The sequence below is a fragment of the Epargyreus clarus genome, unplaced genomic scaffold (assembly GCF_041222505.1).
Source record: "Epargyreus clarus isolate Ecla_fem2 unplaced genomic scaffold, WU_Ecla_fem_2.2 ptg000018l, whole genome shotgun sequence".
Taxonomy (NCBI): Eukaryota; Metazoa; Arthropoda; class Insecta; order Lepidoptera; family Hesperiidae; genus Epargyreus; species Epargyreus clarus.
The window spans coordinates 3438756-3458760 of record NW_027332226.1 but is presented as its reverse complement, the minus strand read 5'-3'; the positions used below and the strand labels follow the sequence as shown (position 1 = coordinate 3458760).

The following is a 20005-nucleotide window of genomic DNA, read 5'->3' as shown; positions in this document are numbered from 1 at the left end:
ATCCTTGATGAGACAATGGTGCCATTACAGTTTTTTCTATGATAATTCACATGCCTTCGTATCCTTTTGCATCACATTATGATATTAATTGCGTTTTTTCAGGCGAATCCGTGAACAAACACCGCATAGGCACTAATTTGGTTTCCGTGTTAGCTATGCTCTATTACGCGTTATATGTTTAATTGAGTTGGACCTTCGTGCTGATAATAACTGAATCGTTTAAGTTATGTAATCGAACTAAGCTATTTTCACTCAAAAATGATTATACAATCATCACCTAACACTAGAATTTCTTTTGTGGGTAACACGTAACGACCGTCCCGCCCAAACAAAAATATATAATATTATAATTATTTAAATTGAACTGGGAAGGGTATGAGTATTGTTAACGTTGGAAGATCTCAGAGGCTTTTGAAACTGTAAGGGACTAATATCGCGATATAAGAACCTAGATTTCGATCTAATACGGAGGGTTAATATCTTTTAGGTACCACTGGGATACCAAAACGTTTTTATGATTAAATCATTTATAAAAATATAATTAATGATTATACCAGAAACCTTATCATCATAACCTTATCATCATAATAACCATAATAATTCGCCCGTAATCATAATGAAATATATCTCAATTAAATATAATTTGCAATAAAATTACAATACAAAAGCAAAACAAAAACATCTGAACGCGATTGTTTGGCTCTTAAGCGCGTAATTTTCAAAATCATGGCTGCCTAAGTTAATTAGCCATTGTAAGTGATGATAATATATTCCAAATGGTATATTACTGTCGGTAAAGCTTGGTGCATTATATGGTGATGTTACTGTGCTCACTTCCCATAACGCCCCTCCGGTTTTTACTTAACTATGACCTCATGTGTCCACGACTTAAGAAAATCACTAGTTCGTTGTAAGTGGGTGTAGGGTTGTGCAGTAAATTTATACCGTTTGTTTTTTCTTTAGACCTGAAAACATTCCATTCTTGTACATTGAGAATTCAGTTTAATATATACGAGTATTTCTCTACTTATTATTGTATACTTTATATATGAAGAAGAATTGTTACACAACAAAATAATGTTATTTAAATTTAAATTCAGCGCGAACTTTACAGTATATAATTTATTTATTTATTTATATATGTTCGTGTGATTAATTTTATCTATCTATTTATCGACATCAATGCATTCCATAACGCACGAAAAATGGTATAATTTTATAAATTTAGTGTCATCCAAAGCAATGTTGTATTTATATACAAGTGAAAGCATGTTCTGAAAAGTACATATTTTGACTAAATCTTCTTTCTTCTGAACCAATAATTATTATTGAAGAAAATGTAAAAGAAATACCATGTGACAACCCTAGCTAGCTCCTTAAGACGCACCTGCACAGGGGGCAATAAATTACCGGGTCAGGTCAACGTGGGAACACCAGTGGCCAGGCACTGTGACGGCCTGATCGGTCACAGACTTCCCTTGATTTGTGCGATGCTCCAATGGGTTATATCGAAGAATTCGTTATGGGTTACGGGAACATTATTCTTTGTGAAGGAATTTTAAATTTAATTTCCGAGTGAATATTACATGTGTATCGTGGTGCAAAGCCGCATAGTGTCCTCGAATCATAGTAGTAGAGGTGACTAAAGGATTTTCAGGAAGCGGGCAGCGTCTGCTAGCAAAGTTATTCGTCTAATATTACCAACACACAACGAAAAGTGATGACTTTACCAAAAGACAGATTAAAGTCATATAAAGTCATATGCTAAGTCCTGTGCAAACATAATACAGCATAATAACAGCATATTAATTACTCCATCATCAATATTTTCAACCTAATATGTGGTTTTCTCTTAAAAAGGGAAGATTTTTAAGGCTAAAAATAACCATTTAGGCCGATTGAGATTCGATAGGTGTCACAAAACATTACTGTGGTAATGTTTTGTGACACCTGATTGTGATCATCGAAGCTTCTAGACTTTTCTTAACAAATGATCTACCAATAAATGTTATCTAAAATTCAGAGATTTTGGATTGCAACTAAAATTTCAGCGTCGGTGTCTAAAATTCATACGTCACAGTCTTATTAAAATTTAACACATGTAATTTACTGAAAGTTGAATAGGCGTGTAAAATGTTATAGCGCTTAGAAGTGTTAGACATGTAAGAGGTGTTGTATAATTAGCATATTCCAGCCAAACACTTTCGCACAACGAATCCAAAACAATTCCAAGTCACAATCAATTAATATCCGATTAGGAACACGATATTGTTCTCGATGCATCCCCGAATATTCGGAGCTTTCCCACGAACCCAAGGAACCGTGTCTGAACAAGACGATACTGAAGACGGAGCCACCCAACCGTGGGTTCACACGGTCGTGTGTGAACCCACGCTATATGAGATGACCGGCGACTGAACGGACTCGTTACTATTGTGTTGCAGTTATATTTTACGATATTGTAAGCTGATTTCTAGCATTTCAGATCTTCTTGGCATGTGCGGTCTATTTTAGAGTTTATTGAAGTCCTTCCATCGTACTTCGAAAGGCACAGGTTGATGAATGACCTCCGTTAAGCCTGAAATTCAGTGGATCTGACATTATGCATAGTTTTAAATGTACTATTACTATGGAGTATTTTTTTGGAAAAACACACTTCCTTCAAACATTTTAACTTTGCGATATTAAGATATTTTTCTATTCTAATCTGTACTAGTTGCTCATGATCTGAAACCGGCATTGACCACTGAAGATCACGTAAACTTCATTTATTTTGCAACCAAATTACAAATGAGTTAATAATCATTACGTTTAACATTACCTATCGACGTATTTTTCAAAGAAAGTAAAGATGTGTCCCAGTCATTTAATTAATTGGACTGTCTTTACGCAATAACATATCCCCCATCCTATAACCGACAGGATCGACAGCTCCTGATGGATCAGGCATTCTTCGGTCCAGCTGTCAACCAGCGGCCAGTGGAACTGAAGGTTGAATAATGGAGGACTGTACAATAGCCTGATATATGCCAATGACTCACAAAGTCACAATGGAATGCGGCGCGGTTGTATATGTTCGGGTTAGGTACATTTTTTGCGTATTTCACCTTAATTGCCAGGAATACTCCTTTGACCTTTGTTTTGGATAATTAATTTACTTCTCTTTTTAATGTTTGTTGAATATTGACGATTATGGTTTATTTTTTATTTTCAAACAGTACCTTAGTTATGTGTGTGTGTGTGTGTTATATGTCTACTGGCAATTGGCAATAGAATAATGAAATGTAGGATCTAAGGTTAAAATTAAATTATATCTTGACATTGTTTGGATATAGCTAGATTGCTTATTTAAAATAATGTTTATTTAATCTATTATTAAATAATAAATAGAACTAAAACGAATTGAAGACCGCCCTGTTTCCTTTTGTAGATTATCTTGAAGGCAAGGACTTTTCAATGCGTTAATAAACTTGTTTCAAGTCTTTCGTAAGTAATCACTTAGTTCCCAATTTTCTCAATTTTACATTAATCCCAGTGAAATGACTTACGTTTAACTCATTTCAAAATCAGGCCCCTACGTTACTACAAATATTTGCCTCAATTCGTTCGTGCGCCATCAATTTTATTGTCCCGATCGCCTTTGCATGTCACCCGGCTCACCCGTTCGTCACTCGCCACTCGTTAGAGGCTCGTTATTTGTTACTTGTCAACGCGCGAGTCATCAGGTGGACGGTGGACAGGGGCTCCGTCCACACAATTGCTGGCCACACAAAGAAATTTCACTATCAGTCTATGTAACTAACTTTAGCGATATTTTATGTGTTCCCCCGTGATGTTTTCTTTCAGCTTTAAATCATTGATTTCTTATATACACTTGTTTTAGAAAAAATCAGAAAGTCTTGTGAAGACAGATGAGTGTGACAGTTCATTTATCTATCAGCTCTTAAGAGATTGCTATTTAACATAAACATTTTGATGAATTCACACTGCGTTTGGCAGCGTTTGTCGGTGATTGTAATATTTTAATCATTTCACAGGAAGACTCTGACACCAGGTTTTTCCATTTAATCGCATAGTTCTTTCTCATTGCTCCCAAAGAAAAAGTGAGAACGGTGACCTTCGAAGCCACCACACCGCATCGTACTCACATATTTCTTAGTACATTAAATTCTCGCATATACATAGTATATAGCGTATAGCAAATAGCATACTCGTAAATTTACGCCGCCCAGAGTAGAAGTTAATTTGTTCACCTCTACTCAGAAGATTGGGAAAAAGAAAAAGTTTTCAGGATCAAACACTTTCTGAAATGTCTGCAGTATTTGTAGGTGAAAAAAAGATTCTATTCGGAATTTTCTTCCTATATACCTAATAGACTCTCATTTTGCCACCCTTATTTTCATCGACGGAACTACCAGCTCCTAACCCGCTACGCCTCTGAAATAATTCGCTCGTCTTTTATCTCTTGCGCCTGTGCTACTGACTAACGAGGAATCAAAGAGATTGGTGGTTGATTCAAACAGACTCGCGTGTCGGTATGCAAAATATTCGCATCTGTTTCTGATTTGTATTGTTCAACTTTTTTATACCCATAAAGTTTTATTACAAAAAGCATAATATTTATTACCGCGATTATTATGTATTATAATTATTGTATTATAATGACTAATATGCTAAGAACAAAGAGTTTTAATATCTTTATTTTTATGAGGTAGAGGTACCTATTCATAAATTTGTAAGTGGAAAAATATTTTATTGGCAACCAGTACACATACACGGTTTTTTATTTAATTTTTTCACAGGGACCTTAAAACTTTCCTGTTAATTTTTTCTCTAACTGTAATCATTTCCAAATACGATTGGAGTTTTACCTGAAGTCGGTCACACATGCGAATTCACCCTTTGTGTGTCTCCATACTACACACTTAAATACACACATGGCAAAAGATGCAGATGTGGTACAGTTGACCCATGAAAGTACGCACCACCTTACCTATATTAATATGAAATCACAAACAGATTTTTTATTTACATTTATTACTTTTTTGAACGTGTCGCCTTTGCAATTTCAAAATGGATTACCCTCATGAGTGTGCCGTCAATTGATTATTCATACCGTGAAGCAAAAAGAGTTCCTTGGCGGTTGGCGCCATACTGTTTTTATAATCTCATTAAAGGTATAGTGGCGTGCCGTGTGGCGTTGCACCTGCCTTTATAGGGCTCTTACGTACACGATGAATTTTTAATTTTAATTGCTAAGACGCTGTTTGGTCGATCATCATTATCAGCCAATCATTTTGATTTGTTACTTTGTTCTAACAGTTTTTCTTTCAAGCATTAAACGTTTATGTACAAAGTAATTCAATATACCTAACAACCTAGTCTTTATAGGCGATAAATAATATACTGCAAGCAGTTAAAAGTTTGAAACATTTTTATAATAGAAATGTTATCTAATTGTAACTTGGTTGAGGAAGAAGGAAACATTTGTAATATGTACCATATCACAGGGCTCTTTATACCTTTCTCAAAAGTTCATTGAAAATAAATCTGTAAAGAATCAATTACGGTTAAAATAGACGTGTCTAATAAGTTTATCTATATTTAATACCTTGACTAAGGTAGTAACTTATTTTGTTATCTGAGCTATAAAGGAAGAAAACATCTCCAAACTGGTATCAGCTACCAGAACGCCGTAACTAATTATTTATGATAACATACAAAATACACATACAAAATAAAACCACGGAATTAAGTAGACTGATATACGACAGGAAGTCAATCAACATATTTATTGAACTTAACTTTCAAATGAAGTAACTACAAACTACAGACTTGCACATTACGACCTGTTCGATTACCGAATAAAGACTTGTTCGACCTTAAGCTGGAGTTTTAGAGCGGAATGAAAAACGCTCAGTTAACGCATATCGGTCAGTAATATACTGTACAATAAAATGTGCATTAGAATATTTTTTACTATGAAATAAACTAATTTATAGGATAATCAGTAATATTTCAAATAATTTTATATAGGTACTTCCTTCATGCTTTTTCCGCATCTAAAATCCGCATTAAAGTGGAAGTTATTAAGGATTTACGATATTTTATTTTCAACTCTGTTGATCTAAGTAGGTATATTGAATTTATTTGTTCCGCGCTTATTTATATACATACTTATATTGATTGATAAACGGTGACCCACGTTGATTTGAACAGGTCTTTATTTGATGGTTAGTACTGATTGCCCGTAATATAAATTTCGATTGAATATTTATCGTCAGCGAGAAATAAACGAGATCATTTGACACGGGGACAGTAGACGGTGATTGAAATAAATGTGTATTAACGGCTTGTGTATTGATTTTCGATTTCCTAAAGAAGACATTTGAATAACGTTTGTTATTTTATGACGAAAAACATGTTTATAATAAGGCACGAAATTTGTAAGTCGGCAGTGATTAAAAGTTTCAATACAAAAATTAAATTGAGATATTAAATTTGACTTCTTAAGGAAACATAAAATTCGAAAGAAAATTAAAAGTTATCAATTGAACATAGTAAATTGAAATATAAAATTAAAGATTCATCTTAATGACTACAAAAATAAACATTTGTTATTTATGGTTTCCACACTTGTTTCCCGTAATTTCTTTGCTATAATTTAGACATTTAAAACAATTTAGAGATTTCCGGCTAATCAAGAACCTCTATTATGGTTTTTGAAGAGACACCATACGTGTATACGAGGTGTACTGAAAGTATTAAAACAGTTTTTTTGCTTATTTTAACTTTGTTAGTTAAATAGCAATTTACCAAAGTAAATGAACTAAACATAGCCAAAGTTATTACTTTACATCTCAAATACTGGAAGTTTTACACAAAACTAAATCTTACGCTAGAATTTCCATAGTCGCGGAGCAAATCATGCGAAACTGTACCAGGCTATCATAAATCCAGGCTCATACATTTTCCATCGGAGCGTAAACAGTCCGTACATTGTGGCCCTTCTACGTATATGGGAGAAATACAGGGCATTGTGTTGGTTATGATTAAACGCCTCGATCCGCGAAAGGCATTGAGAACTTATGTGTTCCTGGTAGATTGTATTGAGGGTGGGTTACGATTTCTAACGGTTACGGCCAATATATGAGTTAGTAGGTTCAGGTTACACAGAATTCATTATTTTAAGGTCAAATAAAAATACCATTGTATAAATTGAATAAAATATTCTGTTGATAAATGTTGTGTTCTATTATCGACTACTGTCGATATCTGTGTTCTATGATTGCCCAAAAATAAAGTGGATTTGCGCTGATCTATTAACTCCTTAAATTTGTTATGTATTTCAGAAAAAAAATGTGTAACAATCCTTATATAATTTTAATAATATAATATCAATAAGTAATGTATTTCAAAATTAATGTTGTATATTTTCCTTACTCAATTATGGATAACGAGAGGAAACGAAAAATACTACCATTTTTCACACACAGAGTCAATATTCATACCCATAATTATGACAAATCGCGAGCAAAAACGAATATAGATACTGACATTACCGAAATTAAAATTAATACAGTTATGCGTCATCCACACGTAGATTATAATCCCACAACTAACAATTCATTGTTGCGTACGCGCACTTTTTGCGGCTATTTTAAAAGTATCAAAGTGCCATCAAAGATCGCGTGTTACACCGAAGTAATAATCTCAACAATACACTTGATTTACAAATAATAACCAATGGCGTATCGCTAACAATCATAATTCATTTTAATCAGCACGAACGCGTGTGCGACGCCATTTTGTCCATTTTTTATTTTTATTGTAAAGGTGAGGTCACATCTCGATTATCTTGTTGCATGTATTGTTTTGTGAAACTTAAAAATGTTAGACTGTAATGATAATATGAATGATAGTTTCAATGAATGCAAAGTTGATTTATTTTATTATTAAATTAAAATTATATTAAAAGGTTAAAATGTTACTCATAAAAGTAAAGCTGTACTTAAGTTCCAGTAAATTAAAGTAGCTGAATTAAAATAATGAACTTAAAACTTTTAAAATATGCTAATGAATAAGTTTTGTTTCATTAATTAACATTGAAGCAGAGTGATCGAGTATCCTCTAGAGATCCCTAGAATGTAAAAAACCTGGGTAGCAGCAGGCCATAAAATGTTACAACCAATAAGTTATTAAGACTCTTTCTCGCAATAAATTTCACTCAACATACACTTTTTACCAACACAATTTTGTCATCCAGTGCGAAGCTGCATTGTATATTTTATTCAAGTAAAACATTTAAAGTATCTACTTAGCGGCAAAGTAAACATAATTATCTCTACGATCTAGGCATGACACATCGAGTCATACTCGTACCACCTGCATAAGAAATGCAAACAAAAAACGCAACAATGTGGCGGTGTTCTTACAAAAGCGTGTAGTTTACCATTTTCCGGTTCAGTTGAGTGCGGCGTAATGACCAGATATTGTTTTATAAAAAACCGTAAAAAAACACATCTGCAATAGTTTAGCTTCCTTGTAATGACAGATGCTGTGATGACACGCTGATAATGTTTTGTCACGAGAGCCTCTGTTGAGGGTCTGTCCTCATTTATTGAGATCTATTTCTAATTATTTGAAGTAGAAAATGAACATGCACTTTGGGTAAATGTTAATCCACACCTCAATGTTTGTAAGTAACAAATATTTTTGACGTAAGATCGGCTTAAAATGCATTGCTATTCTTTACGACTAAGTTGAAACGCCGTCTGTACATATTTTTTCACACGCTGTAAAAAATACACACGTACAAGAACTTAATACTGCTTCAGTCGTAGCTACAGAAGTAGAGGTGTAGCTGAGGAGCATCCGAAGTCCGGAGAAATGGTTCTACCTTTATTCCATTGGTATTCGCCATCTTTTTATGTGCTACTTATATTCTATTGCTCTTATATTTGTAGGTTATTCCGACGTGCGGCCAACTCACATTGTTATTTATATCACAGAGTTGTTTATTATTGTGGCCGATTTGTCGCTAACAAATGAGGGTCGACCCGTATGTTTTGTCACGAACCTCCATTGACTGACTGTCAACATCGAGTTATATTTTTAGATGCATATTTTTAAATTGTTTGCAATTTCCTTTGCCAATGGCCATCCGTATCATATTGATTTATTATGATGTTTTTATATACTTCAATATTTGGATGCAAATTGAAATCGGTATAAGTGCATCACAAAGTGAGCGATTCTTTTTACTGAAGTAATTGAAAAGTGAATAGTTCAAGAAAAACTACTGGAAAACGCACAAACAGATGTTATTACGACTTGTATATTTAGAAATTGTGGCTTTAAATGATATATTTGACGATTTCTGTGAACTATCCCATTGCAGATTTCGGATTGTTTAAGAAATAATGCATCATTTAGCACTACGTAGTATACGGGTATTGGTGAAATTCAGACTTTAGAATTCTTCATCAGAGAAGTGTGCCTAGGTTTTGAACCCGGACCCCTCGAACGATGGGCCGACTTTCCACCACTACCTTTTACCTATTACCGATTACGATTACCTATAAAATAAAATATTATTTATCTATAAAATAAATACATAAATTATTTTAACATTAAAACTGTAAGTACACCAAGCATGACAAATAATGTCAGCTTTCCCAAACAGAAGACTCGTATAAGATCATAATTAAAAAGAAGTGCATTATCAAACAAGTAGATAATCGTACGGACGTTATCAGTAGCGGCAACATGAAATGAATTAAAACGTTAAGTACTTTCGGAGGTGTCATTACGTTAAAATGATTTAGAATACCCCAACCTACACTGAAACAAGAACCTTAATCACTATAAACGTGGGACTAAATTAGACTACAGTTAGTCCCATATCGTTTACCGATACGGGCAACCGTCAACTTTTTAAATTCCTGCATAAAATTTTGTAATCTCAAGGGATATTGATTTATAAGGCTACTTTTAGCAGCGCATGACTGCCTTAATACTACAAATGATTTTATTATTGATGGTTTATCAAGTCATCTTATTAAAATCATATGTGGGTAATAGTCATAAATAATGGGAATACATACATACTTATCATCAATACAAATAATCACATATACTGGTAAATTTAGGCCCCTTTATTGTTAAACGTCTAAAGTTGTTTATTTTAGACTTTAAGCAGTACCTACATTAACTTAAAAAAAAACAAAATCAAAGTATTTAAAATGAATATCCATAAAAATATTTTTTTTCTGATTGAAATAAGAGCTTACTATATGTTTAAACACCGGAAGACTTTGAGAAACTATGAAAGAATTGTTCAACTAACTAAAAAGTACTTAAACATCTAAAATCAATATAATTTTAAAAAGGTAGTTTCTAGATATAAAATATTCAAATTCATACATATCTTGTGCAATTTTTATCCTAATTTAATGTTGGTATTGTTTGATCTTCGTATGATTTTGTTTGAAATGGATAATCAACCTCTTCGATTCAAAGTTTTGAAAAATGTACAAAGAGGAAAATCTTTTTACATATCATACACAGTAGGTATAATATGTTTTATGTAACAAAATGTGACGGCTGGTAGCGCAGGTGCGAATAATTGACAGATGAATAATTGATAACTTTCGATTGTAATGTTCCATAAATATGTATGCCTAATTTTGAAAACGAAAGTTTATTATACTGCCTGATTAGACAGCTGAGCTATATGAGCTAGCTTTTAAATGTTACGGTAAAGCACATGTGAGTATAGAATATAAGGCGTATTATTTATTTATAACATAACATGTAAGTAACAGACTTAACCTAAACATCTTTAACCTTAAGGCTTAACCATTTTACGTGATCATCGGGGTACTAACTCATCTAAAATTAGGTAGGACTTTTTTATAGTCAGTAATGTTATGATGTATGCGAGTTGTGACGACTTAATATCAAGTGGATTGCATGCTTATTTACTAAGGGTATCTACATATTACAAGCACATAAATAAGTATGTTTTATGTAGAGGATTTTTTATATATGGGATGTAGGGATAGAACAAGTAGACCAATCCTTCTACTACGTTGTCCTTAATGTTTGCGTTACATTCGTAGCCTGAAGATACAGACTATTTAGCCTAGCTTTTCTCTTGGTGGGATAATACGGGAATTGCACATGGATTGTTCACTTAAGCGGTTCCAATTTATAAATAGTCCTCTCCTAGCGGGAACGGAGCTTCCAGAGGCGACAACGATCTGACCTTTTAGGCATTACACGGACTCTACCGAACAAACGGAATGGTTTCGCTTCAGCTAACTAATACTATTAAATTAATATGGCGAGCGAATACGTAGTACATGGTAATTCGATGATACATTGAAAATAGACTTTGTTCCTGATTTACAGGCCACTATTTTATTAATCCGTTTGTTAAAGCGGTCACCACGCAGTAGTTTCGGGATCGATCTCCGGCTAGATAAATATCTAATTAGTCAATTTATATTTCTGTTCTAGGTTTGGCTATTTTTGTATTTAGTGTAATTATGTGTTTATTGCGCTGGTGAAATAGGGAATCACTAGAGGCCTTGACCTTAGAAAGCCTCAAAATATATTTTTATATAAGTGTACCACATACTTAATATACTCATGCTACGTACGTAGCGTATGCATATAAAGTCTTCTTTGATTAAATTTAGATAAAATTAATTGTGTTATAAATGTTAATATATCAATAAACCATACATGTAGGTTCTGTTTACCAAGAAGAATCACTTATTTATTGTTCCACAAAGAACAACACAGAGTAATCTGTCTCGTGCAAATCGACCCTACCATCGAATTAAAAACAAAAAAGTCGCTCATAAAACGTGTATCACCTGCGCCAGTAAAGAGTTAAACTGAAAATATTAAACTGATAATAATAATTGTTTAATAAATAAGATTAATAAAATTACTTCAAGCCTATAAGATTGTAGATTTATGAATATTTATTAATAAATCAATATTACATTCAGTATTTTGTATATATCACGCTCTTGTCTGTAATTAAATATTTAGTGTTGTGTCAAGATAAGTATTAACAACATAATTTAAACAAAATAGCCTTAATGTGACTAAACTTTATTTAATCGATTCTGGTAATACTTTGTATACTCATATTCAACGTTTAACATGTTTTTAATCTTGTGACAAAATTTCGATAGTAATATTTATGTAACTTAAATGTTTGGCAAACAAATAAATAGATGGTAAGCCAGTATGGCTTGACTGTCCGTTAAGCTAAGCGAAGTAGTTCCGCGATTCGATGGAAAGTTGATGAATTTCGCGGCAGTGATATACCATCAGGTGGACTGCAAGCTCATTTGCAACTTCAAACTTGAAAAAAAAAATTAAAATATTACAAACACTTGAGAAAGTTCATTTTTTCTTGACTCCGTTAAAACGGGGACCGATTGCATCGTTGCATCGTTGCACCATTCGCTATCAATCATACTTTATCGTTCTTTTGCTACTGATTAAATTATTCCAGCGAGGTGACTTAATGAAATGGCCGCTCGGGAGCGCTCGAACGGAGTGATTCATCTCGATGTAAATTAATAGAACCGTAGCTGGCTATGGGAATGTCTGAGTTGAAAGTCTACGTACTATTTATGGATAAAAATATTAATGACTCTTTTTTAACAAATTTAGTCCCGAAAATACAATTTATTGAATATCTAGCAGCTCTATACTGCTGAGAAGTTCCAAATTATAAATCAGGGATAGCGATGCATATTATATGTGATTATTGTGAATTTTATTACTAACTTTACCTGCGCTTTTTATATATGACAGTTCTATGTGCACTTAAAAACGTTGATTTTCAATCCAACTATATTTAGCAGCTAGAGCAAATTTAGTTAATATTCGGGGTTTTTTTTTATATACTTAATCTATATTTTAGTGTAAATGCATTATTTCCGTTTAATTACCTCAGCATTTAAAATATTTAATCCCGAATAAATGTCTCGCAATTTTATCAGTAGCCGCTTTATCCCAATCAGGACGTGATTGGAACGACAAAGTCGATAAGATACGCGCACGGTTCGAGTTGATTGCTTCGAGATTCGTTAGTAGCGGTAATATTGCACGGGTGTTAATTTACTTAGCGACAACTACCATTTTTATGAGTAGGTGTTTTTTAATATTACTTTTATTACCGATTATATTGAAAAAAATATGCTGTTGTAGGTACCGTTTAGTTTCGATGGCTATGTTTGCAAGTTATATGCAATCATGATGTAAGTATGTCAAGTGTCCAATTAATAATCGTACTAAAGGGCATTGTTTTGGGACTTAACCGTAAAATTAAAGTGAACTTTATTATTTTGGACCACTTATGTAAATTCCACCAAGTGGCAATAAATGGCGTTACATGCCGGACTATTAAAAGAACACATATTATTATCTCTATATAGATATTTTTTACATTGGTGACCGTAAGATAGCTTATTACAAGACTCAATTTCTGATCTTTTATATTGTAATATTTTTCCCCCGTACAAAGATGTATCTAAATAACTCATAATATTTTGAGCGATACTCTACCTACAACTCTATACCAATATTTTATAACAAACATAATAACCGAGCGGTCAGCCTAATGTGGTATCATAACAGCTATCACAAGATATATGGGTTCCCAATTAATATGCATCGTATTCAGATTGCACCGACACCACAATATTGATTAAGGTGGCTCCTAGATAATTGGGCTACGGTTATTAATTAGTTATGGGTAGCCAGCTTGGATTAGTATGATAAAAGGGGACAGGGTATGACGCATGACTGTGACTTGAATATTTTAGAATCTGTATGCATTGAGAAAACATCTAACACTCTAGTAATATTTATTACAAGCGTCGTTGTGTTACGCCCACTTGTACCTCTGTTTTAATTAACCCCAATCTCCCTTTAATTCCTGTATTTACATCCCAGTGAAATTGATTCAATTGTTTCTAATTTAACTCAAACAAGCGTGTAAATAAACACTTTGAAATATTAAAATCAGATTCTTACCTGGAAATTGTACAATAAAGAATTTTATACACGGATATAACAACGCAACTAATAAATTTTAAAGCAACGATAACCTGTGGTCTGAAATCCCTTTAAATCGGGATCGTTTATTCAGGATCAATAGTCAGGTACGCACGCAAGTTATGTGCGTATTAGAAATTAATTTACTTACTTAAGCGGTGGACGTCTAGTGGAAATCTCCACGCATAAGAGTTCTTTAAGAAAAGCTCGTAAAGCTTTTTGAAGTTTGTTAATCCGCATTTGACCAGCGCGGTGAACTATGGCCGAAACCCCTCTATGAGAGGAGAATGGAACCCAGGAGTCTGACAATGCATTAGCATTGTCGACGACACACTCTTATATAACCATATTTCTCACGAATCCTCATTTGAGCAGTATGGTGAGATATGCTCCTAACGCCAGAAGTTAAGCAGAGATGCAAGCTCCGCAGTTGCACTTAATATGATTGCAGCTGTAATACCTACATGTTTCTTCTCTACTATACGTTTTTTATAGACACAATTTCATCCCAAACCCATTTCAAGCGATACCTATTCAAAGATCGAATTATCGCTCCCGATTTCAACTATTATCACCGGCACGCATATCCTGACTCCCGAGAATAAACGCTAACGAGCAATACGACGTAATAGCCTCGCACGCACTGTACCGCATCAATTTATTTAGTTAAATTAAGCGGCGAATCGCATTTGCATTCGATTTCCATAACGCGGGACCGTATCACCTGCCCATACGTCACTGCAACGAGATGCGCCAGATTCATATCGGTTTAAACGGTTTTGTGAGGTGTGAGGGTTTTTGTGCGATAACTAAAATGGCTAATCGTTTATAGTTGTCGAATATTAGGGTTTTGTGTTATGATATTTTGATTTAGTTATGTGCAAATAAATGCTATTAAATCATTAAAAGTAGGTAAGTATAACTTCGTACTCTAGGGTTTACAGTGACAGCCACGTCGAAATACGATTAAAAAATTAGGTAGGTAAATCTAGTCGCTTTTTTACGGAATTAAAAGGGAAAAGTTTTAAGTTTATGGTGGCATTTCTATAGTTCAACGAAGGCGGCTTGTTCCATTTAGAATAATTGAATCATGTAGTAAGTGTACGTAGATGATGCGTACTAACTTAGACATTCACTCACCATACTAGTGTTTAATACTAGGACATCAGAACATCCCGTAGTCGTAAACAATTCTTTCATAAATCCGTTCTAGTTTCCCTACAATTTAAAACCGATTACACCACCATCAATACGCAGGTGTTCATAAATCACTACGAAACGCAACGAATATTCACATTAATATCGTTTTAATATCGTATAGTCGTGAAAAGCCGCCTTCGTTATCTCATACGTACGGACCAGTTTTTGCGTATGCCGTGATTTATCCAACGGAAATTGTCAGACAACTAATGGCTCTTTGTTTATTGATTTATATATTGCAATATTCGGTAGCGAGAAGGGCGAAATAATATTGGAAGCGGTTTTTTGCGAGCCTTGATTGAGCCACTGAGGATTTGATAACTCGACAAAAAAGAAACGCACGTTCCGCCATCACTGATATATGGTTTGGGAGATCTTTCTAAATTGGTCGCGTGTAATTACACTTTTTTGGTGGGTGTGCTGTGGGCGGGCGGGTGAAAATTGAATGGGAGTTGCTGTTGGACTAAAATTGGATCGGATGTGGACGACTTGATCATTGATGATATTAGGCTTGCAGGAAGTGAAAAAGTTGATCCAGCGTTTTAATTACAATATGTGTTAATTACAGTGTAATTATGTGACTTGTGTCGTTTTTTGTCAATTTAAGCCATCTGTGATGATTATGTTGGTTTTTTGTTGTCTTACTATTGTTTTTGTGTTCTATTATAAAACTTAAAAAAGTTGATGTTGAACTAGGTTGATTACCTCGATTTTTAATAGAAGGCGTTATTATTCACCTTAGTTAGGACCTATGTTAGAATTTGCTTAAAAATCTATCATTCATCTCACAGACCGCGATTTATTTATATACTTGTATACTACATATGCATTTCTATATACTACTATTACGATATAGGTACTCAAAAGCCGAGAGATTTTCTTTAGATCTCTTAAAAAAACAAGCATAATTTCGTACACGACTCTACCACACCTGTTAAGCATTAAAGCGCTGTTTTGTGGCAGCAAATTATTTTCAATATTAACGTGAAATAAAACAATATACATTCAAATGAAGTGTCGGGTTGACCGCAGCATGCAGCGTCATTCCATTACCAGTACACAAAAAGTGAAATAGGTAATGACGTTTAGCCGTATAGTGGAAGCCGCGGAGAAATGACGATATGGTTTATTCAATTTGTTCTGTCGCACAGGCAAGTGGTTTAGGGTTGTCCCGATAACATAACAAATCTATGGTCAATAAAATATTTTATATTCATTTATTAGTAATGATAGCTATTAAATTTTCTTAAATAAATGATTACAATAACATTCAAAACTTTAATACAATTGATTTCAATAACTTTAGGGGGAAGAGGGGGTTATTGAAGTGTTTCTTAAAATACTGTTGTCAAGTGTAATAAAGTAAAGCAAAGCAAGAAGAAGTAAATGTAACATATTTTCTATATTTATTAATATTCCAATAATGTATATAAACATTATTTTCATTTGTAGGATCTTAATAAACTATGATTATATTTAATGTTACATTTAATATAAACCAACCGGCTTACTGCCGGACAAACTTTATATGCAGTGAATCGAAACTTTACTAGTTTCGATTCACTGCATATAAAGTTTGTCCGAATAAAATAGAAATATTTTATTGCATTGCAAAGATATATTACAGCTTTTATCTAGGCAGCCCTAATCCACAGTAATCAGTGGCGGTCTTTATAGCCCGACATTAGCTACCACTGACGATTCATCGCCACGTGTGTCGTGTATTCGTAAACGACTATTAAGTTCATTTAAAAGCGTGACATTTCTAGGGTCGGAGATTGGACAAATGTTCCTACTACAGAAGTTTGTGGTCGAAATTAGTATACTAATGTCAGTCTGAGCATTTCACGGCACGCATTCCAACGGCGTGTAGGCGGTGATTTAGAATTGTTCTACTTTGTACACCTAAATGAATGAAAATTAATGATACTTGTCGATCCATAATTTAACGATAGCGATGTGACTCACTTTGCTTAAACAACAGATATTATGCGTTTTCGCTTTAAAAATGCCAGTTAAGGATTATGTACGCTTTTAAAAATATTTAAAACAGTTATTTAAAGGAAAACCTAAATAGCCTAGATCGGATCGACCAACACTTTAGGAATTCGTGTATAAAGAAACCAGAGATCAAAACACATACCACAATCGATACGTTACACAAAGATACACGTCATTACCATCCACACGTCTGAACGCTATGATCATAAAGCTGGTAATGACCAGAAAAAGAAAACGAAATCAATGTTGGAAGACAATAAAACGGCTAATAATCATCATCATCTCCAATATAATCAGAGTCATGACATTGCACATCATGCGTGCGCAAATGAATTTATAATGAAAGGCGGTCTGGACCGGTTCGGTAGATCCGGCGATTACGCGATTATGCTACAGAATTCTCGGGTTCTACTGTCTGTAGTCCATTCAAGGATAGCTCGAAAAAATCTACTATAACCAGTTAGTTATGACAGAAAAGTTCAGATTAGGACGAAAATTATCTATGCCTTTAACCGTTAGCTAGCAATTATTATTGTTAATAATACATTAACAGTTTTATAGCTACAGATACATATAAATCAATGAAAATAACAGACATGTAATTGCAAATCAATAACATTACTCATACTTTAATTTTGTGCATATGAACCATTTTATTAACGGATTCACATATTCATTTAAATAAAAATTATAATTTACTTAGAATTATCTTCCAGAAGTTATTCAATAGCACGTTACATTGCATGAAATTTCATTTAATTTTGTATTTATTTTAGAATTGAATTGAAATAAACATTCATTTTTATCATAATCTAAAGCTTCGTTTTTGCTCATTTGAACTACATCACTAAAAGTGTCCTACGCTTCCATATCGTCACATCATTGATGAATACTTTCTTCAACAGGAGAAACCCCACAAGTGCAGCCTGTGCTCCAAGTCGTTCCCGACGCCCGGCGACCTCAAATCCCACATGTACGTCCACAGCGGCTCCTGGCCCTACAAGTGCCACATCTGCTCCAGAGGGTTCTCCAAACACACCAACCTGAAGAACCACTTGTTTTTGCATACCGGTAAGAACATACCTTACCTAATACTCATAATGACAATATCATGAGTGCAGCACCAAAACTTAAAAAATAAGTCATTCATTAGATAAACGGAGGTTTGAATCTGAAAATATTTGCAGAATAGTTGTCCCTACTGTCCCTCAGGATGACTGAAGAATGTCAGTAACTTGTCGATATTTTATATCATTTCCAAATGCCATAGTAATTCTAAGCGAATTCTCTTTGTTGCAGCTAAACATCAGCGGAACAGTGCTAGAGATGCGACCTGAATCTCTATCGCTATCGCAGCCAACACCTAATTAGGTACCTACTTCGGTCATAACATCTGAATCTTAACGAGTCTTAGATAGTATAAAAAGTGTGATATTAGAAGTTAACTAGTTATAAGCGTTAATTTATTCCGATAGCTATATTTTTGTATTATACACTTTGTTTAAGGTTTTAGATACATATCCATGACAGTTATATATTACGTTAATTGCGTGAAGCATATAAAAGTATGAGGACATTTCGTGTGTTACAAAGTGATGAAAATTTTCATGTCATTCAATTGTACATTAGATATACAAGACCTATGTGTGGTTTCAGAAAAAAAAATCAGTTACTATTCTTAGTGCTAATTATTACACGATTTGTCGCTCATGGAAAAATATTTTTAAAAGATAAACAAGCAAAAACGGAGAAAAACTGCGACATAAGTTTGTAGAAAAAAATTTTAGAGAATGTCTTTTCAACAAGAAAATAGATGTATAATTTAAAAAATATGTAATAAATTTTAACGGTACTTTTAAAATGTGTTGTTAAAGATTTTTAACTGACAAAGAAACACTACAATTTTGCAAATTCTAGACAATTTGTATAGAAATTACTTCAATATTTTTGTATATATTTTTATTTTCAAATTATAAGAGCGGCCTATATTCATTGTAACAGTAGGTTATAATGTTTTTGAAAGGGGGAACAAGCGCGTATTCCACCTGTTGTTACTCGGCATTGGCAGTTGGTCTTCGATAGGGGAATGGATTGCGACTGTCATGATAATCATGATTCATGTATCATACATGATACATGATACATGATGAAGTATACAATTTTGGCCGAAAGGTATAATTGTATGTTATACAATTATACCTTTCGGCCAAAACTGACAAGGGTCAGGCTTACACTATATTGTCAGTACTATTTATATAATGTCTCTGGGGTGTTTTATAAGATCTTGTGTGCAAGGAAGGACAAGGAGAAGAGGACAAGTACAATGGGTAACTAAAACTGTAAAACATTTTTTTTACGAATAAAAATAATAATTTGGTAGTAGACTAACTGGCATATTAGTGTGGAATCACCCTTGTTTAATAAATAAAACTAAACTGTCTCTTAAAAGGTATTTATCGTACCTAAATTGCACTAATGGGTATTAGTGCCAAAAGGTTTATATTCTACTGGCATTTCATGTCGGTAAACAAATAACATATAAAACTTACATAGTATTATTTATATGTAACGGTTAGGTATAATATACTTACATTGCGTATGTGTATTGTGATGATCGATTCCGTCCAAATTATGTATAAAACGAATTATTAAGTTATGAGAAAGTATTTATATTATTATTATAAGCGCCTCCTTGGATATACAAATAAATGTTCTT

The 20005-nt window shown here is 33.6% G+C and overlaps 1 protein-coding gene across 1 annotated transcript in view; it reads left to right on the top strand.

The window, feature by feature from the left end:
- Nucleotides 1-19467, top strand: part of LOC140749689 (uncharacterized) — a 69668-nt gene extending 50201 nt beyond the window's left edge. The window contains exons 6-7 of the mRNA XM_073082810.1: nucleotides 18195-18360; nucleotides 18589-19467. Coding sequence (XP_072938911.1) covers nucleotides 18195-18360; nucleotides 18589-18626 — 204 coding nt within the window. The 3' untranslated portion in view covers nucleotides 18627-19467. The remainder of the gene's footprint in view (nucleotides 1-18194; nucleotides 18361-18588) is intronic.
- Nucleotides 19468-20005: the final 538 nt, after the last annotated feature.